This window comes from Sinocyclocheilus grahami, unplaced genomic scaffold (genome assembly GCF_001515645.1).
Source record: "Sinocyclocheilus grahami isolate Dianchi unplaced genomic scaffold, SAMN03320097.WGS_v1.1 scaffold1185.1, whole genome shotgun sequence".
NCBI classification, from domain to species: Eukaryota; Metazoa; Chordata; class Actinopteri; order Cypriniformes; family Cyprinidae; genus Sinocyclocheilus; species Sinocyclocheilus grahami.
Window position 1 is genome coordinate 414,396 of NW_015506364.1, and position 18,712 is coordinate 433,107.

At 39.5% G+C, this 18,712-nt stretch overlaps 1 protein-coding gene and 1 long non-coding RNA gene across 2 annotated transcripts; both read right to left on the reverse strand.

Moving 5' to 3' along the window:
- Window positions 1–2,761: 2,761 nt before the first annotated feature.
- LOC107567731 (uncharacterized) lies at window positions 2,762–4,283 on the reverse strand. The gene is made up of 2 exons (XR_001606673.1): window positions 3,990–4,283; window positions 2,762–3,376 (listed from the first exon to the last, which is right to left on the reverse strand). It is a non-coding gene; the product is annotated as an uncharacterized lncRNA (long non-coding RNA).
- Window positions 4,284–4,701: 418 nt separating this feature from the next.
- Window positions 4,702–18,712, reverse strand: LOC107567737 (centrosomal protein of 170 kDa-like). Its single transcript, XM_016253474.1, has 19 exons — window positions 18,638–18,712; window positions 16,120–16,275; window positions 15,542–15,631; window positions 15,366–15,444; window positions 15,117–15,175; window positions 14,352–14,505; window positions 14,132–14,269; window positions 13,377–13,850; window positions 12,297–12,682; window positions 12,026–12,154; window positions 11,694–11,829; window positions 10,238–11,611; window positions 9,900–10,143; window positions 9,008–9,113; window positions 8,548–8,685; window positions 8,218–8,306; window positions 7,729–7,822; window positions 6,434–6,485; window positions 4,702–5,474 (listed from the first exon to the last, which is right to left on the reverse strand). Exons 2-19 carry the CDS (start codon window positions 16,222–16,224, stop codon window positions 5,236–5,238), a joined length of 4,086 nt encoding a protein of 1,361 aa, XP_016108960.1. The 5' UTR covers window positions 16,225–16,275; window positions 18,638–18,712; the 3' UTR covers window positions 4,702–5,235.

Here is an 18,712-nt window from a genome sequence, read left to right on the forward strand (position 1 = left end):
TGTTCAGGTGAAGAGTTAATGGTGAAATCAGCAATGTGAGAAGGAAATAACTTTAAAATAATTTTAAAAGATTGTTTTCAAGAATACAATCATTTATTTCAGAGATATAATCTCAAGTAAGTGTATTTTACCTTACCTCTCAGGCAGAGTCAGGTAGGTGGTAGTGTGTTTCCAATACATTCTTGTTCTCTCTCAACAACGCTCTAACATCAAACGCAGATGGCACTGCAATCTTGCTAAGCTGCGTCCTATCTGTACCTCTTCTGCTGCACTTCTGTCATTTTCTGTGGGTCTCTGGAATTGTCAGTCAGTTGTCAACAAACTTCATTCTGGCCATTGCTTCTCAGTGTACTCTTAGTATCTTGGGCTTGACTGAGACCTGGATTCGTCCAAAAGACACCGCAACCCCTGCTGTTCTCTCTAACAACGTCCCTTTCTCTCACACCCCCTGTCAGGTTGGAAGGGTACTGGTCTTCTCATTTCTAATAATTGGAAATACTCAATTATTCTATTACGGTAACAGCTCCTGTTAAACACCATATTGTAATGATTTATCGCCTTCCTTACCTCTTCTGCTGCACTTCTGTCATTTTCTGTGGGTCTCTGGAATTGTCAGTCAGTTGTCAACAAACTTCATTCTGGCCATTGCTTCTCAGTGTACTCTTAGTATCTTGGGCTTGACTGAGACCTGGATTCGTCCAAAAGACACCGCAACCCCTGCTGTTCTCTCTAACAACGTCCCTTTCTCTCACACCCCCTGTCAGGTTGGAAGGGTACTGGTCTTCTCATTTCTAATAATTGGAAATACTCAATTATTCTATTACGGTAACAGCTCCTGTTAAACACCATATTGTAATGATTTATCGCCTTCCTGGTCAACTGGGCACCTTTATAGAGGAGCTGTATGGGCTGCTGTCCTCATTCTCTGTAGATGGCAGTCCCCTTGTAGTCTTTGGTGACTTCGAAATCCATCTGGAGAAGCCTTACACTGCAAACTTCCACTTCCACTCTTAGCTTCATTTGATCTCAAATGGCTCACCACCACAAGCACTACCAAATCAGGCAACCAGCTTGACTTAATTTACACATACAATTGTAACATTTGGTAAAACCTCTAGACATCTCTGCTCATTTCTTTATTACATTTAACCTACATACTGTATTACTACCTGTGTTCCACCAATTCCTCTACCAGTTACTTTTAGGCAAAACCTATGCTCCCTTTCACCCTTCCATCTTTCCTCTGTAGTGTCATCCTCTCTTCCCTCACCCACCCATTTCTCATCTCTGGATGTAAATACAGCAACTGACACTTTATGATCCACTTTAACTTCTTGTAAGTTGCCCCATGTATCATCATCTTTATTGTATTTTTGCAGAGCAGTCTTTTGGGTGGCTCACCAATGTACTAGATTACTCTAATACAAAAAATTAAGTAGGCTTTACCAAAATTTTTGTGGGAAGAAAAATTTATTGAAGATGGTAGTGTAGCAGTTATTTAATAGCGATGTTAGCATGTCTTCCTTCAAACAATTTTACCCTTGTATGAATCCTATGTTCTCCCAAAGTTCTAAAATACCCCTTCTAACTTAAAAAGTTGCCCCATGTATCATCATCTTTATTGTATTTTTGCAGAGCAGTCTTTTGGGTGGCTCACCAATGTACTAGATTACTCTAATACAAAAAATTAAGTAGGCTTTACCAAAATTTTTGTGGGGAGAAAAATTTATTGAAGATGGTAGTGTAGCAGTTATTTAATAGTGATGTTAGCATGTCTTCCTTCAAACAATTTTACCCTTGTATGAATCCTAGCTTCTGTGGGACATAACTTTATACCTGAAGACAAAAGGGCTAGAAACAATACTGTTAGGACCTTCCCGCTGGAGATCCTGCAATCTACAAGATGTTCCTGAGGAATGCTGTTCCTTTATTATTTTAATGGAATGGACTATTTAGTTCACAACTTTATAGACACATAGTTACATTATTTCTTTCACAGAATGACCAACTGAACTTTAACCAATCAGGTTTCAGCAACGGCCATTCAACTGAGACTGCTTTGCTGTCGGTCACTGTAGCCCTGCAGATAGCGAAAGCTGATTCCAAATAATCAGTTCTTATTCTGCTGGATCTATCTGCCACTTTTGACACTGTGAATCATCAGATTATCCTGTCTGCCATCACCGGTTCTGCACTCCGCTGGTTTGAATCTTATCTCACAGGTAGGTGTTTCAGGGTTTCCTGGGGAGAAGAGGTACCCAAAGAACATCAACTGGCCACAGGGTTTCCTCGAGGGTCAGTTCTTAGACCCCTCCTCTTCACCATATACACTACATTACTGGGACCCATTATACAAGCACATGGTTTCTACTACCATTGCTATGCTGATGAACATCACCTGCAGTTCAACCTGGCTAAGACTGAGCTTCTTGTTTTCCCTGCCACTTCGACTCTACAGCATGATTTCATCATCCTGCTAGGTTAATCAAAAATAATTTTTTGGTGACCAGCTGATCTTCAAGGATCATATTGTAAAGACAGCTCGAGCATGCAGGTTTGCATTGCACAACATCAGGAGGATCAGGCCCTTCCAAACAGAGCATGCTGCACAACTTCTTGTCCAGGCCCTTGTCATTTCTAGGCTGGACTATTGCAATGCTCTTCTAGCTGGACTTCCATCAGGCGCAATCAAACTTCGACAAATGTTTCAGAATGCACCGGCACGACTACTCTTCCATGAGCCCAAAAGGGCCCACTTCACACCTCTCTGCACTGACTACTGTTTGCAGCTAGCATCAAGCTCAAGACATTGATGTTTGCATACAGAACAGCCACAGGCTGAGCACCCTCCTACTCTTACAAATCTACATCCCCTCCAGAAGCCTGAGATCTGTAAGTAAACGATGCCTTGTGGTAACATCACAGAGAGGCATTTTCTTTCACCTTTCCTGGCTGGTGAAATGATCTTCCCACAATTGCAGTAATTAACAGAACATCCGACACGTTATCGGACAGCAGCACTAATTTAACCCCATACCCAACCCATTTGACATAAAAACTGGGACCCGAACCACACCTGCATTAAATCTCCTACATGAGGTAGACAAAACTCATTTATTAAAACTTTTATTCAAATTGTGAATAGATTAAACACAGAAAGCAAGCAAAGAGTGCATCCTTTAATATAATCACTACAGCTGTCAATTAGTGTCAGCGCGATTGGCTACATTGCTCAGCGTGTACTGGACCGAGTCGAAATAGTCTTGGTTATTGGACCCCGCAACCCACCTGTGCTTGTCACCGTCCGGCCCGCACCCACACCAAACCCTACACATAAATATTATTCCACCTGTTACATCGAATATTAGCGGTTCACCTGCATGCACCCGCCCACATATCATGTTCAAGACATTGATGTTTGCATACAGAACAGCCACAGGCTCAGCCCCCTCCTACGTCCTCCTCACTCTTACAAATCTACATCCCCTCCAGAAGCCTGAGATCTGTAAGTAAACGATGCCTTGTGGTAACATCACAGAGAGGCATTTTCTTTCACCTTTCCTGGCTGGTGAAATGATCTTCCCACAATTGCAGTAATTAACAGAACATCCGACACGTTATCGGACAGCAGCACTAATTTAACCCCATACCCAACCCATTTGACATAAAAACTGGGACCCGAACCACACCTGCATTAAATCTCCTACATGAGGTAGACAAAACTCATTTATTAAAACTTTTATTCAAATTGTGAATAGATTAAACACAGAAAGCAAGCAAAGAGTGCATCCTTTAATATAATCACTACAGCTGTCAATTAGTGTCAGCGCGATTGGCTACATTGCTCAGCGTGTACTGGACTGAGTCGAAATAGTCTTGGTTATTGGACCCCGCAACCCACCTGTGCTTGTCACCGTCCGGCCCGCACCCACACCAAACCCTACACATAAATATTATTCCACCTGTTACATCGAATATTAGCGGTTCACCTGCATGCACCCGCCCACATGCAGGACTCTGGCTTCCCCCTTGAGGACAACATAATAGACAACTCTGGCCCCACAGAGTGATTGTAAATTAAGTTTACATGAAATATGTTTGAAATTTTTTTCTGCATCTTCTGAGATTTCATTGTAATCCTTCTCATAAAGTCATGGAATTAAACATGAACTGTTCACCTGATTGCGTTGCCGTCTGCGTTTGATGTTAGAGCGTTGTTGAGAGAGAACAAGAATGTATTGGAAACACACTACCACCTGACTCTGCCTGAGAGGTAAGGATAAATTCACTTACCTGAGATAATTTGTTTTTATATCTCTGAAATATATGATAGTATTCTTGAAAACAATCTTTTAATGTATTATTGAATAAAATATTAGTTAATTATCAAAGAAGTAAAAAAATAATAGCCATAATATGGACTTTTGTAAATGCTGTGATACTATGATGCTCAGATACTGTTATTTCCTTCTCACATTGCTGATTTCACCATTAACTCTTCACCTGAACAGTTTATGTTTTTGTCTATGGTATCATTGTAATCCTTGACCATCAAAACATAGGGGTAGACATCACCTTTTCTGTGTTATCATGTTTGGTTCAGGAGCTATGACACAAAATACATAATTTGGTTATGGCAGAAAGTAAAATGGTCGCCATGGCAACCACAAGGTGTTTTTGCAATGGCTCCATTTCTGAAAATGTTTAGGGCCGCAAACTATAAAAGTGTACCAAATTTCATGCTTTTATGAAAAAGTTAACATTATTTTCACATATCACCTGGCCTGATAAAAATACCATTAAACTGGTCAGTTTGGCGCATGAAGAGTGTTAATTTTGAACCCTTTGAGTAAAGAGTTACACGTGACAATGCACAGCATGAACACAGTTTCTGGTAAATCATAGCTTAACACTTTCACAATTCACTTCCTGTTCAACAGTCAGTATCTTTCTGGGCACATATACAGTACTGCCGATTAGTAAGACGAACATTCACAATAATTAATGCCTGTGTGCAGTAATTCTACGGGATGTTACAGTTGATAGATATTTCCAAATATTTTCTTTAATTTTTGAAAATACGTCCATGGATACATAGAATTTATGAAGCAAACTTTTAAATGCAGTGCCATATAGGAAGTTTTACAACATACCTCACATTATTCACATAAAAGTCCCATTGACCTGGCCTTTGGAAACCAGTGCAGGATCTCAGTGTAAACTGTTCAGAGTAATTTAGCTTTGATCGGCAGTGTTCTGCTCTTTGCTTCTCTCCTGCAGGCCAAGATCTCGTTCTGCAACCTCTGAGTAGGCAGAGGGCAGTGTTGCCGTACTCGTGGATACGTCCACAGCCTGGATGCCAGCTGGACCTTGTGACCCAGGGCTAACTCTGTTCTCAGCCATAAGTGGACTGGTCAGACCCAGACTGCTTAGAGCATCCAACGTGCCATCAGGGTCCACCATTATATCAATCACTGGGGATTGAGAGTTCAAGAAAAATATATTTATTGAGTATCTTGTATATCTGATATATCTGATTTACCAAGGCAACTAAGGACAATTAATCATTCAGTCAAATAATAAATAGACAAACAAAGAATCAACCCTTGGATCTATACTCCTGGGAACGTTTCAGGATAGAGACTCTGTGGATGAACATTGGTGTTAAGTGAATTTCTCTGAAACTATAAATATATCATCACACATTTGAAGTCCCACTGTATCTTGAAGAAATTGTGGAGTTGGAAATTCTGTGGTCATACTGTATATGGGGGTTTAGTTATGACAAATTCTTCTCCTTTGCCTTTAAATATGACATCTCAAACAAGAAAATGTTATAGAAAGAAGAACAGTACTTTATACATATACTGTATGTCTATAGTGCATAGAAAAATGCAGAAAAAAGGGCAAAAGAAAAAATAAGCCCAAAACATAAAGTTTTCTGAAACATTATGTGACACTGAAGACTGGAGTAATGGCTATTGAAAATTCAGTTTTACCACCAGAGTAATAAATCAAATTTAAAAATGTATTCAAACAGAAAACAGTTCTTTCAAATTGTAATAATATTTCACAATATTACAGTTTTTACTGTATTTTTGATCAAATAAATGCAGCCTTGGTGGGCATAAGTCTTCTTTAAAAAACATTAAATAATCCAAAATTTTTACCAACCCCAAACTTTTGAACGGTAGATAATGGTAGATTTTAATAATAATAAACTTAATGGTTTGGTAATGATGCCAAATAAAGTTATCTGAGGGCTGGAAAAAACTGCATGACTTAAAATCACTTTATTTCCACATCATATTATACACAAAGTTACAGTATAATGACACTAAATACCAAAAACTTTTTTTTTGTTGGGTCTCAGGAGGATGTTGCATGGTAGACATTAAAAGGAACAAGACAAGAACACCTCAGTACTGCTTACCTAGCAGCTGTCGTTCCACTCTTTTCAGATTCTGGAGTATGGAGGAAATCTCCTGAGAGTCATCAAATAAAAAAGACTCAATAGAAAACCATCATATGCTGCCAGAACTTAGTTACAAGCAAATTAACTTTTTCAAACTTTTTATGAACTTTTTTAAAATAATGTTGCTATAGCTGTTTAATTCAGTTTTGTAACACTGACATGATTTTGGTCAAACTCATATAAATATCATAGCACTGTAAATCGAGAATGTTCAATTTGATCGTCGTGGTGTTTGTGCTCTTCCACTGCTTAACAGCTTCTTCATTTCAGAAGTTCCAAGAGTTCAGTTCAGGCCAGCCTGCATTACAGCGTTAGATTTACTGGCCTGTCACTGAGCAGAGGTGGTGCGCCTCAAACCTAATCTGAACCGTGACAAACCATGAGTCAAAAGCTCAGTCTAATTAAGCTGAGAGATCCTCAGCTGAAGCGGCTGTGATGTATGAACTCTGAAATCTACCAAAACATCAGGACAGCTTCACGGTCAATGGAAGAATAATCAATCTCGTTCCAAAAAAAAAAAAAAACCTGTCCAAGTCCTCAGACCCCTACGTTTAAATGTACATTTATTCACTTTGACGATGCTTTTATCCAAAATGACTAACAAACAAGGAAGATAATTTGCACTTTCCAGTAATGCAGCACATATATATATATATAGGTCATACCCAACGTTTCTACCAAAACGTGTAGCACACTTACTGTACATACTGTACATATACTTGTGCATATAATGAAATATTTTTCATAAATTTTGGGGATTATTTAAGAATACATAAATATATATCTGGAAATAAATAAATATTTTATTTTACCATTGTTAAAAAATATATATATTCTTACCTGATTAGAGGTCTTGAGGAGAAGCACCTCATTCTCTGCCTGCAGTTTGCTTTCAATCTCCTCCCACTTTCGATCCTTGTCTTTGAATAAAATCCTGCATGAACAGTAATAAATCGAATGTGTGGCCTTCCAAAAGAGCTTCCAGAACTAAAACTATGAATGTTGTACAATTGTATAAAAGCATATCAAGTCAAGGTCAAAGATGCACAAGGAACATTATCATAAATATAGGTCATACCCAACGTTTCTACCAAAACGTGTAGCACACTTACTGTACATACTGTACATATACTTGTGCATATAATGAAATATTTTTCATAAATTTTGGGGATTATTTAAGAATACATAAATATATATCTGGAAATAAATAAATATTTTATTTTACCATTGTTAAAAAATATATATATTCTTACCTGATTAGAGGTCTTGAGGAGAAGCACCTCATTCTCTGCCTGCAGTTTGCTTTCAATCTCCTCCCACTTTCGATCCTTGTCTTTGAATAAAATCCTGCATGAACAGTAATAAATCGAATGTGTGGCCTTCCAAAAGAGCTTCCAGAACTAAAACTATGAATGTTGTACAATTGTATAAAAGCATATCAAGTCAAGGTCAAAGATGCACAAGGAACATTATCATAAATATTCCCTTAAATTGAGTTTAGGTTGTACATAAAATGCAAAGATTTTAATAAAAAGGGACATTCAACTGTCTACATTTTTAAATCAAACTGATTAAACAATAAATGAAGAAAATATAAAAAGAAATTATAGCATTAGGTTTTTCTTAAAAAAAAAAAAAAAAGAATGATACTAATTTAACATGTTGCATTCACAGCCTTTATAAAAACTAAAGCCATGCAAAAACAAATTGGGGGGGAGGGGGCAGTATACTGAGCTGGATACCTGATTTTGTTGGCTGTCTTTTCCACGGCCTGTTTGATTTTTGCTGAGAGCTGGGAGACTGATGCCATCAGCAAACTGTCCAGCACACCCTGTGAATGCAGAATAAGCAGAGAGTGGCACTTTTGTTATGCTGTCACTATAAGAAATAAGGTGCATTCCGAGACACATGTCAAGATTCCGCTTTCTGTTATGACAAAAAATAAACACAGCGCCCTCTTGTGGAACATAAGCAACAAAATAAATTGGAACTTCCAGTAACAGATACAGTCTACTCATGATGTTAACTAACAGGGTGCAAGCTGTAAGATTTTTGAGATTTAGAAGATTTACCTCCTCTCTGCTCCAGGTCCTGCGGCGGATGGCGCGGGAATCCTGACTGCTGATAGCACCACGATGTCTTAGTTCCACACCTCTGCCACTGATCTCTGGAGCGCTGCCCAGAACATCCTCAAACACACGGTCCTCAGCCTGAGAGAGGCAGCAAGATGATTGCTTATATCACTGATTATAGAACATACTACTGTCAAAGCATGTCCACCTACATGCATTATTGTCCTATTATCCTATACTCAAAATAATAGCATTGGATCATGATCTCTTAAACCATCAACATGCCAGCACACATTTAATTAACTACTGAATTAATTATGTGAACAATGCACAGCATGCAAAACCAAAGTCCTTCACAGACTTGTCGATATGTATTGATATAGATCTCTACAGGCACCAAAGAATTAAATGGTCCATATAAATATGGAAGGCTCTGGTAATGATGTTGTTGTATTCTCACTGAAGCTGCGGGAGCAGAGGAAGGACTAACGGAGTCAATCTCTCCGGCAACGTCATGTATCTCACGTGCTAACATGGCCAGATCCTTAGCCAGGTCTTGACTGATTCTGTAACAATCAAAGGAATACAAAAAATTAATGAGCTAATAAATTTAGTAAATCATTAATTTATTAGATCAATTAATGAGTAATAGCAGATTTTGCTTGTAATACAAAGGTAGCTGATAAGACTTTTTAAGACATAAGCAGTGATGAGCATCACTAAAGATGAAGATGCTATTAGTGGTAGTTGGAGAGGAGAGAGGAGAACAGGATCAGGAAAGGACTTGCAGTGGTGCTGCACCACATGTTGGATTGCTGCCCACAAAGCAATATATCTGATAGTTTGAGATTTAATCAGCTGGAGTTGTTAGCTAGATGTGTTAAACTGTGCAATAAAACTTCTTTCCAAAACATGCCAAATCTTACTGACCCCAAACTTTTGAACAGTAGTGTAAATGACTCTTTGAGCAATGTTTGACAAACATGCACATCCTATAAAAACTATTTTTAAAGAATTTAATACTGACATCCTTTAAAAGTGTTTTGCCCTGACTGTATACGGTGATGCAATGTCATATTATTATTACTTTATCACCTCAAAAAACAGACATGCACAACAAATTGCAATATAATATTTTTACACCTCTGTTGGGCATGTTTTGTTAATAAACAGGCAATTGAACAAATCACATTTTTAAATATATCACAGATTATGAAGTTGCTTCATTGTAGTAGGCTATAGAAGCTAGTTCTAAAGGCTAGCGTCATCTTAGCTTATCAAATTTTTGTAGCTTGTAGCTTAGCTTGCTATATTTTTGAGTAGCTTGCCTGACACTGGCTGTTAGCTATTACCTGGCGATCTCCTCACTGTGGGCAGTCCAGTCTCTCATGTAATCATCCTGTTCTCTGCTAGACTGGTGTCGCAACATGGAGATGCCTCCAGGGCTGGGTGTTGCAGGGGCTGAACCCCCTAGCTGGGTCACCCGTGGAGCCACTTGGTGTGGGCGAGTGTGTTGAGTGGGGTGACGGTTAGAGCCATACTCATCCTCTGAGGTAGAAGCGTATTCGATAGGTACCCGGCGCCACCTTCCACCAGCTATAAGGAAGACATATAACAGAACAAGATTGTTTCAATTGAAACATTTTCAGCCAATTATCCTTTCTAGTACATTTTTACCCAAAGGTCTGACCTGCAGGTGTACTTTGAACATATGGAGGACACTTATCGGGCAGTTTGGAAGCGCTGTTAGCTCTTGCTCTGGGGACCGCTACAGAGGAAGAGGCCGCTGTAGAGCGGAGACCAAGCCGCAGTGCACTCTCTGGGGCAGGGCGTGGGCCAAAGCCCCTAATCTTGCCCGATGTAGTTTCTGAGTCACTCCGCGCTGAAGGAGAGCCCACACGTGGCCACCGTGGCTGAGCAAGCGCTTCAATCCGAGAGAGAGTCCTGCGCCCAGCCGAAGGCCTCGATGCAGAACTGGCGGTAGAGGCCTCTGAAGCAACAGACATGCGATCAACATCAGCAAGGTCAGTGTCGGAAGCTTCGCCCAGTCGGGCACGGCGAAGAAGGGAAGCCCGTGTGGGTCTGGGCCGTGGAAGGGTGGTTGGTTTAGAGCTGGCCGGTGCAGGAGCTATAGTCGACTTTGCTCCTCTGGTTTTGCCACTTGTTGACTCTGCCTTAGAGCTGGTATTTTGACCCCGGCCCTGAGGTCGTTTTACCGAAGCGTCCTGGGTAAGAGAAGAACTCAAGTCATCGTCTGTCAGGTCGAGAGACGTCCAAGCCCTGGAGCCAGCTGAGCCAGAGGGCTGAGCTTTGGCTTTTCTTTCATTGGCACTGGTGTTTTTATTGGTTGTTACACGGCCTGGACCTCCGGCTGATCGCTTCCTTTGGGCTGCCTTACGCCCTCTTTCTCCTCCAGCTTGGCTGACCGTGCTTGTCGTATCAATATCAGATTCAGGTGAGACAGACCCCTCCAGGGAGTAGCTCGGTGGATCTGCAAGGTCTGATAAAGTGGTTTCCAGAAAAGCAGCCACAGCCTCTGAGTCTTTTAGCATGGTGGCAGCATCAATGCTCTCATTGATGACTCCCATTTCCCTGGGCTGGTGGGCACTGGGCCCATCGATGCAAGGTATGAGCTCTAGAGGAACATTAGCAGTCGGCCGTTCCACTGTAAAGCTCTCTTGCCTCAGTAGAGACTTCCCTGTCTTCTCTCGGTCCTCATCTCTTTTCTTTCGTCTCTCGTCATCTTGTTTGTTCTCTATCTCTTTAGCTTGAGCTCTTTGTTGACCAACTTTACTCTGGACTCTGGGCGGAGTTGGCTTGTTCACTTTGGACCGATCTACGTCCATGCTAGCTGAGACCATTCCTGAAACTCTTTGCCCAGTTTTAGAGATTCTATTGATCCTATCTACTTTCTCCTGAAGTTCTAGATCCTGTTTCTCTGATGAAGGGACTTTTTGCCTGGATTGGCTCTGTGTGCCCTCAGGAGCCAGTGGATCCATAGCAGAGTCTTCAGAGGGGAGCTGCGGGAGAGTCCTTCTTTTACGTTCAGATGCACGGATATCAGCTGTTGAAAAAAAAGAAAATCATAAAAATCAAACTGTAATATAAAACCAAAGTGTTTTTGAAATGTTTATCAGGCCTTTAACCTTTTTCATCTGTGGAAAGCATGGTGGGTTCAGCCCCGGATCCCTCAGGATCCATCCGTATATGACTTGCAGCCAAACTTGCCCACTGTGAGACCCACCTTGGACCGCCTACTACAACCAAGTCATCTGGTAGCACCTTAAAATAAGAATGGACAGTAAATTTGAGTTTTTTTTTAAATCTGATAAACAAATGATTGAGGCAACTTGGAAAGCTTTGGGTTTCCAAGAAGCCTACATAGTGTCTTTTGAAGTTGCTATCGATGGTCTTTACAGAATATCGTCAAGGAATTTATAATGTCTCCAGAAAATTATGCCAATTATTACTGATATACCTCTGCACCAACATAACCAGCTTGTCTGGTTTCCATGGCTCCAGATCTCGGACAGATGGTTCCTCTATCTCTCTGGTGTTTTGGAAAACGCAGTTTAGTCAGGGCTTGGTTATCCTCCACCCCAAAAACCTAAAACATAACACATTCAGCATCATTATTGCATATCAGAAACTGACCAGTCATTGCCATTTCACAAAGGACTCAAAGTCTATCAATTTTGACATCTTCAACCATATGAGAAAACATAGTTTCTACGTTTCTGCATGTCTACCTTATCAATCATACGCCTGGCCTCTTCCTCCTCAGCATTGCCATTTTCCAGCTCAATTGTGTAGGTCCCTCTGTCACTTTGGTCATCTATATGTCCCCTATTTGGAGTCTCTTGAGACCCAGTGTTTTGCTCTCTGGGCACGTTGACTTTCTGCGGCGAAGAATGGTGAGCTCTTTTGCCAACTTCACCCCCTACTGGTGCCATCTTTTTATCTGCAGATGACGGTTTGTGCTGGAAGAGATCTTCCCTCCCACAGAAAGGCCCTTCTGTCCTCTGCACACCCTGCCTTCCTCTGTAATGCTCCTGCAGGAACACCCTCCGGCCACCGAGCTGCTCTCCCAGTGCATTCTCTGAGTCACTCTGTGTGCCATCCTCATGTTTACTGCCTGGAAAAGAGAGAGAGAAACATAAAGAAACATAGTTGAAAGTACATGACCAATCACCAGTGAATGCAGTCAATGGTGTCCAGAGCACATTTCATCCTTCATAGGTCAAAGATAATCCACAAATTCTTTTGTCAGCATCTATTAATTTATTCAAAAATGCTCAAAAATAAATTATTCCTAATTTCTGAACAAAAATTAATTTAGCTTCTTAAAGGGTGACATTTAAGAAATTTCAAAGTGATACAACTGTCCTGATATTGATAAAGACTGCTTCATTAAAAAAATTACAAGAAGAAAACCTAGTAAGTTGTTTTTATTATTTCTTAGGAAAAACAAAACTGTTAAGACTATTAACTACTGTACAGAGGGCACCTGCAGACCTTCGTGGCTCTGTGTTTAAGTCACACAGTCTCTTTAAATATCAGATGATTTGACTTTTTTTAATGACAAGGTTATTTCCAGTTGTAAAATGTCATGTGGTGTAACTCACCAGACAAGGTAATGATATTTATGTATTAAATGATACATTGTGTTATGTATTATTTTTAAAAATCATCATATTTGATTTTTTGTTACATTTTACCTTGAAAGATGTATTTTAAAACATCTAGACACTTTTATTATTCTTTTCTGACCCTTATACGCAGCATTAAACAAATAGAACTAACAGTAACTCATCACTCCTTCACCTTACCTCTAAGGCTCCTCAGCTGAACCGGCACATCACTCTTTACGCTATCGCCATCCTCCTCAGCAACAGATTCAGAGCGAGCTAGTGGCAGCTCATTCTGTGCCAGCCAGTCTGCCACCTTTACCTCCGCTGCCACCATGGCAGCCTGCAAGGCACTCAGCTCCTCCCCTGCCCCTCTTTTCGGCCACTGTCGATGGTCTTGAGAGCCCTTTGAAGTTCGCTCTTTGCCCTTCCCCAAAGCCACTGTGTCAAATTCTATAGTGAAGGAGGCATGTCCAGGTGCTCCGCCCTCCAGAGCAGGGATTGTGGAAGCTGACGCAACTGCCTCTGAACTAGTAGCAAGGCTTTCTCCTGTGTCTCCACCTACTGGAGGAGTCTCCTTACAGGGGATCTCAAAGTAGCTTGGTTCCTGGGTCCCCAAATTCTGTGTTGTGGCTCCTGGCCCTACCTGCGTCTTTGTTGCGGTGTCCTTACGGCCTGCATGAACGCATAACATAAGCAAGTGAAATCACACCAAATGAACTTGACAACAATGTACACTCTCAGAAAAAAGGTGCAAAAGCTGTCACTGGGGAAGTACCTTTCAAAAGGAGCATCTTTGTGTCTTATTTACCCCTAAAAGGTGCACATAAGTACCTCAAGAGTACATATTATTATCTTAGTGCATATCACATAGTACAATAGTACATATTAGTCTCTTTTAAAAAGGTATTGCCCCAGTGACAGCTTTTGTACCTTTTTTTGAGAGTGAATCTTACCTGCTTCAAATCTAGGTTGTTTTTGCTCAGAGGCCTTTGCATCGTGCTTCCCAGAATTTTCATCATCTGCGTCCCCATCACCCCACCAAGATGGCTGTCCATAAAGAGGGGTTCCTCTCTGGAACACAGCTATGTCTCCTGTTGAAAGTTTGAGATACTTGAGTTTGGTAAGCTACATGTCTCTCTTTGTAAACACACATACAACCCATCTTCTACTCACCTGACAATTTCTCTTCTGGTTTTGGTGGTGGTTCTGAAGGTCTGGCCTCAGCATCTTTTCCTCCCTCTGACCCTTTGGCCTCTGGGCTTTTGCTGGTTTCCCCTGATGGCGAAGGCTTCTTGGTTAGCTGAAACTGACTGGTGAACTTTTCGTGCTGTCCATTAAAGTAAAAGTAAGAAAGTCAAGACAGAATACTAGATACTGTCCTATTGGCCTGACTCATATTAATCGCATATTGACAGAGATTATATCAAGCCTTAAGTCTGTAAAATATTTTTGAAATAAATCTTATATGCTCACCAAGGCTGCATTTAATTGATAAAAAATACAGGAAAAACAGTAATATTGTGAAATATTATTACAATTTAAAATAACTATTTTGTATTTTAATTTAAAATGCAATTTATTCCTTTGATGGCAAAAGCTGAATTTTCAGCATCATTACTCCAGTCTTCAGTGTCACATGATCCTTCAGAAATCATTCTAAAATGCTGATTTGATGCTCAAGAAACATATCAATGTTGAAAATAGTTGTGCTGCTTAAGGTTTTTGTAGAAACTGTGATAAAAAATGTTTTCAGGATTATTTGATAAATAGAAAATTCCAAAGAACAGCATTTATTCCAAATAAAAATCTTTTGAACATTATAAATGTCTTAATGTCCCTTTGGATCAGTTTAATGCAACCTTGCAGAATAAAGCTATTAATTTCTTAAACATAAACCCCAAACTTTTGAATGCTTGTGTATTACTGCATTTTTATTACCTTCAGCGCTTCCTCTGGAACATGTAACTCTCCACGCACCACGGTAAATAGGTTGGTATGTAAGATGGGTTAAGGAGAAATTGGAGAAATAAGGAGAATTGGTCCAATCATAATTACATAGTACATACTTTGGTCTTTACATTTTTAAACATAGCCAATATGTTATATTGAGGTTTTACAAACTAACTAAAGTGTTACAAATCAAACCTAACAATCAAAATGTGATTTATTTTGCGTCTGAAAGGATATCATAGCCGAACCGTAGCTTGTCACCCATTTTCAAAGTAACATACTGCTGTTCTTGAACACGAACATCGTTAACAAATGTCTACAGAAGTGGAATAGAGGTCAGCTGTCACCACATGCTTTCCAGCATTCCAATGAAAACAAAATTAATATATATTATGAATGGACACATTTCTCACCCCATTCAGGCTGCCCAGGTCTTTAACTTTATGTTCATCTGTAGCTACTTCATAATTGATGACAGCATGCTGCTTGTCTACACTACGAGACTGGAATTTAAAGAAAAGATAAAGGATTATGGGAATAAATAACTGGCTGTGTAATAGACTAGTGGATGCCGGGTTCTAGGTGAAGGTGGGCTGGAGGAAATTATCTTTGAATTCTCAGCAAATTTCTGCATGGCACTTTACACAAATAGAGTACAAAATAGGTGATCACTTAACTAGTTTGGCACCAATTTTCTCATAAATTAAAGAAAAATCATTTTGATAACAAGGTTGATTGGAAGTGCATGACACACATTTGACAGACATTTGATTGGTTTGCCTTCTTTTCATGTGTGTTAATTTTATGTTAGATAATATGATAAAAGCTCTCAAATACAAAAAAAACATGGGTAAGACCAAAGTGTACACCGTTTGTGGAAAGTGCCATATACAGTATACACAGTTATGGATCCAGGGAGAGCTGACGCTAACCTTGAAGGGACAATGACATGATTCTCCTGCTTGTGTATGAGTGACAGTGATCATGTTACCTGTAGCATAAGCTCACAGTCATCCCGTCCCACGAAGATCATTTCCCGGGGAAGGCGGTGCCTTGTTCCCCCACAACTCACCAAGAACCAGGATGTCAAACTCATCTTGACTTAACCAGGCCTCCTCTTTTCCTCCTGAACTCTCTTTAGGTCATTCTGTTGAGAGGTCATAGAGGAACTGACAGTTGAATTAATCAACAGATGAATCAGACAAGCTCAGCTCTACTTGTATTAGGTGAATATAGAGGAATTAAAGTAGCCTAATTTATCTGCTGTATAACAACAACAAACTATCAACAAACATATTGATAGATCCTAGTCTTATATATAAGATAATAATGGGGCCATACAGCTTGGCATGAGCAATGCTTTCTATAAATGTGCATTATTTAAAGAGTAGTACATGAGGCTAAATACACCCTGTGGAAGTGAATTCCTCCATTCCTGAAAAAAATGGATAATTTATTGCACAGCACCAGACAGGCAGCTGACTCCTCTAACAACCGAAACAATGCTTTTCTCAACTCTTTCCCTTCTACAAGGATGAAATCAGGTTCTCTTCTTTAATGCTTTTAATATTTTGAGCAATTATGTGTCTTTCAACCAGTGATTGGGACCCATGAGAAATTAGTGGTGCTTGCTTAACTAGACCTATACCAATAACACAGTGCTTAAGTAACAAAACCTCGAGAATATTTTTTTATAACTTACCCACATTCAAGTGTTTAAAAAAAGAATGCATGAAGCTAGAATAAAATGTTTTTGTTTACAAGCAGATACCCTGTTCTTTTGATGTTTTGTATGTTCAGATATTCATGTAACAAAATATATACAAAATAATACCTAAATAGGGACTTAGTAGTATCCTTAAAGTATGATGTAAAGTTCACTTAATGAAAACTTACGAGTATACTTGCAGTATAAAACTACTAAACTAGTAGTTTACTAAGACTAAGTGTACTAAACATGCTACTACAAGTATTTAATTAGAAAACTATCAGTATTCATATAAGTTCACTTTTAGTATCGTTGCAGTACAAGCTCAAATTATTGTTGTAAACTAGTTGTGTACTTAAATTTTACCACTGTTATACTTAAAGTATACTTTTATATACTAGAAAGTGGGCCAATTTAGTCCCAAGGAGTATTGAAATAGTACACTTACAAGTATACTACTAGTACACTGATATGTGTATACTTGCTACATAAAGAATACTTAAAAATATACTTGAACTTTACTTAAGTATACTTAATAAAATAAACTTGAAGTATACTACTTTTTGGTAAGGGATATACCGATAATCGATTAAAACAAAGTGCAAAAACGTCCTCTTTGCTCGCCATGAAGTCAAGAAGATCTTTGTGGCTTGTGAATGACTTTGTACTGTAGTTAAAGACATTTTAGTATTAAAACACCAAAAGCAAACAAAACTTAAAATGGCATAACAATGTTTTTTGGTAGGCTACCTGGTAGTAGGCTACCATCGTATTACCATCTGATTGAAACCATGTTGTTTGCTTGACAAAAAGTAGGAAATGGGACCGGTGATGTATTTGCAGTCGATTTACTTTGCCACAGAATTCTAATTCACCTTCCTGTTGGATGAGGCAAGTTCAATTTAAATTCCAAAGTCATGATTCAAAAGGGAGCCAGTTCTTCAATTCAGTGTGCTGACTAACCGGACACTGCATAGTGAAAAGTGATATGACCCAAGTTGTCAGTAGCAATCCACAAGAGACAAATAAGTGAGCATGTCAAGAAGATGATGCATCAGAAAAATGATACCAATTAACAATACATTTTCATGTCATTTAAGTCCATCTGCCCAGTTCCCGTTGCTGTAATGCTAGAACTTCCATCATTCTCATTTCTGTAATGCGAAAAATGTCTCATTTCTAGAATGCATAAATAAATAAATACATACATACATAGGCTACATAAAGCTGCATACGCCTGATTTTCTTTTATAGAAATGTAGCGTGTTTTTTTTTTTTAGCTTCTGAGCGGAAATATTTAGGTTAGAATAACCTTATATGCATTTGTGCATCATCATCATAATCATCATCTAAAGAAGCAGCGCATCATTTGCGTGTGAGAGGAGCGTCAGTCTCCGCCTCTGCCGTCAAGCACTGGCCTTGTTCTGCACCGGTAATGACAGATCTGATGTTTATTATAAGATACAGTCGCTCACTATATAGCATACACCCAGCGCATATTTTAATACTTGCTTTTTAAATACGGAACGGTGCGCATTTACACTATACACTAGATAACGCTCATGAGGTGAAGCCTGTACGCTACACGCATGTATAGGCCTAAATATTTTTAAATAAGCGTGCTACTGTTTTCATCACGTCGTTAGAGACCTCCAGTTCGTAATAGGCCGGATCGGTCGCCTCTAGAGCTCATGACAGCCAATTGCTCATTTCCATCATGCACAATATTTGCTCTTAAAATTAAAACAGTATGTGTCCATTAAAATTGTGGTTAGTGTATAAAACACGGTGCATCACTTACCTAATAAATCGCAATGTATTTATTCCATAAATGACACCCGTCTGCTCTTGTGCGCGGAGCAGCGCTGCTCTGCCC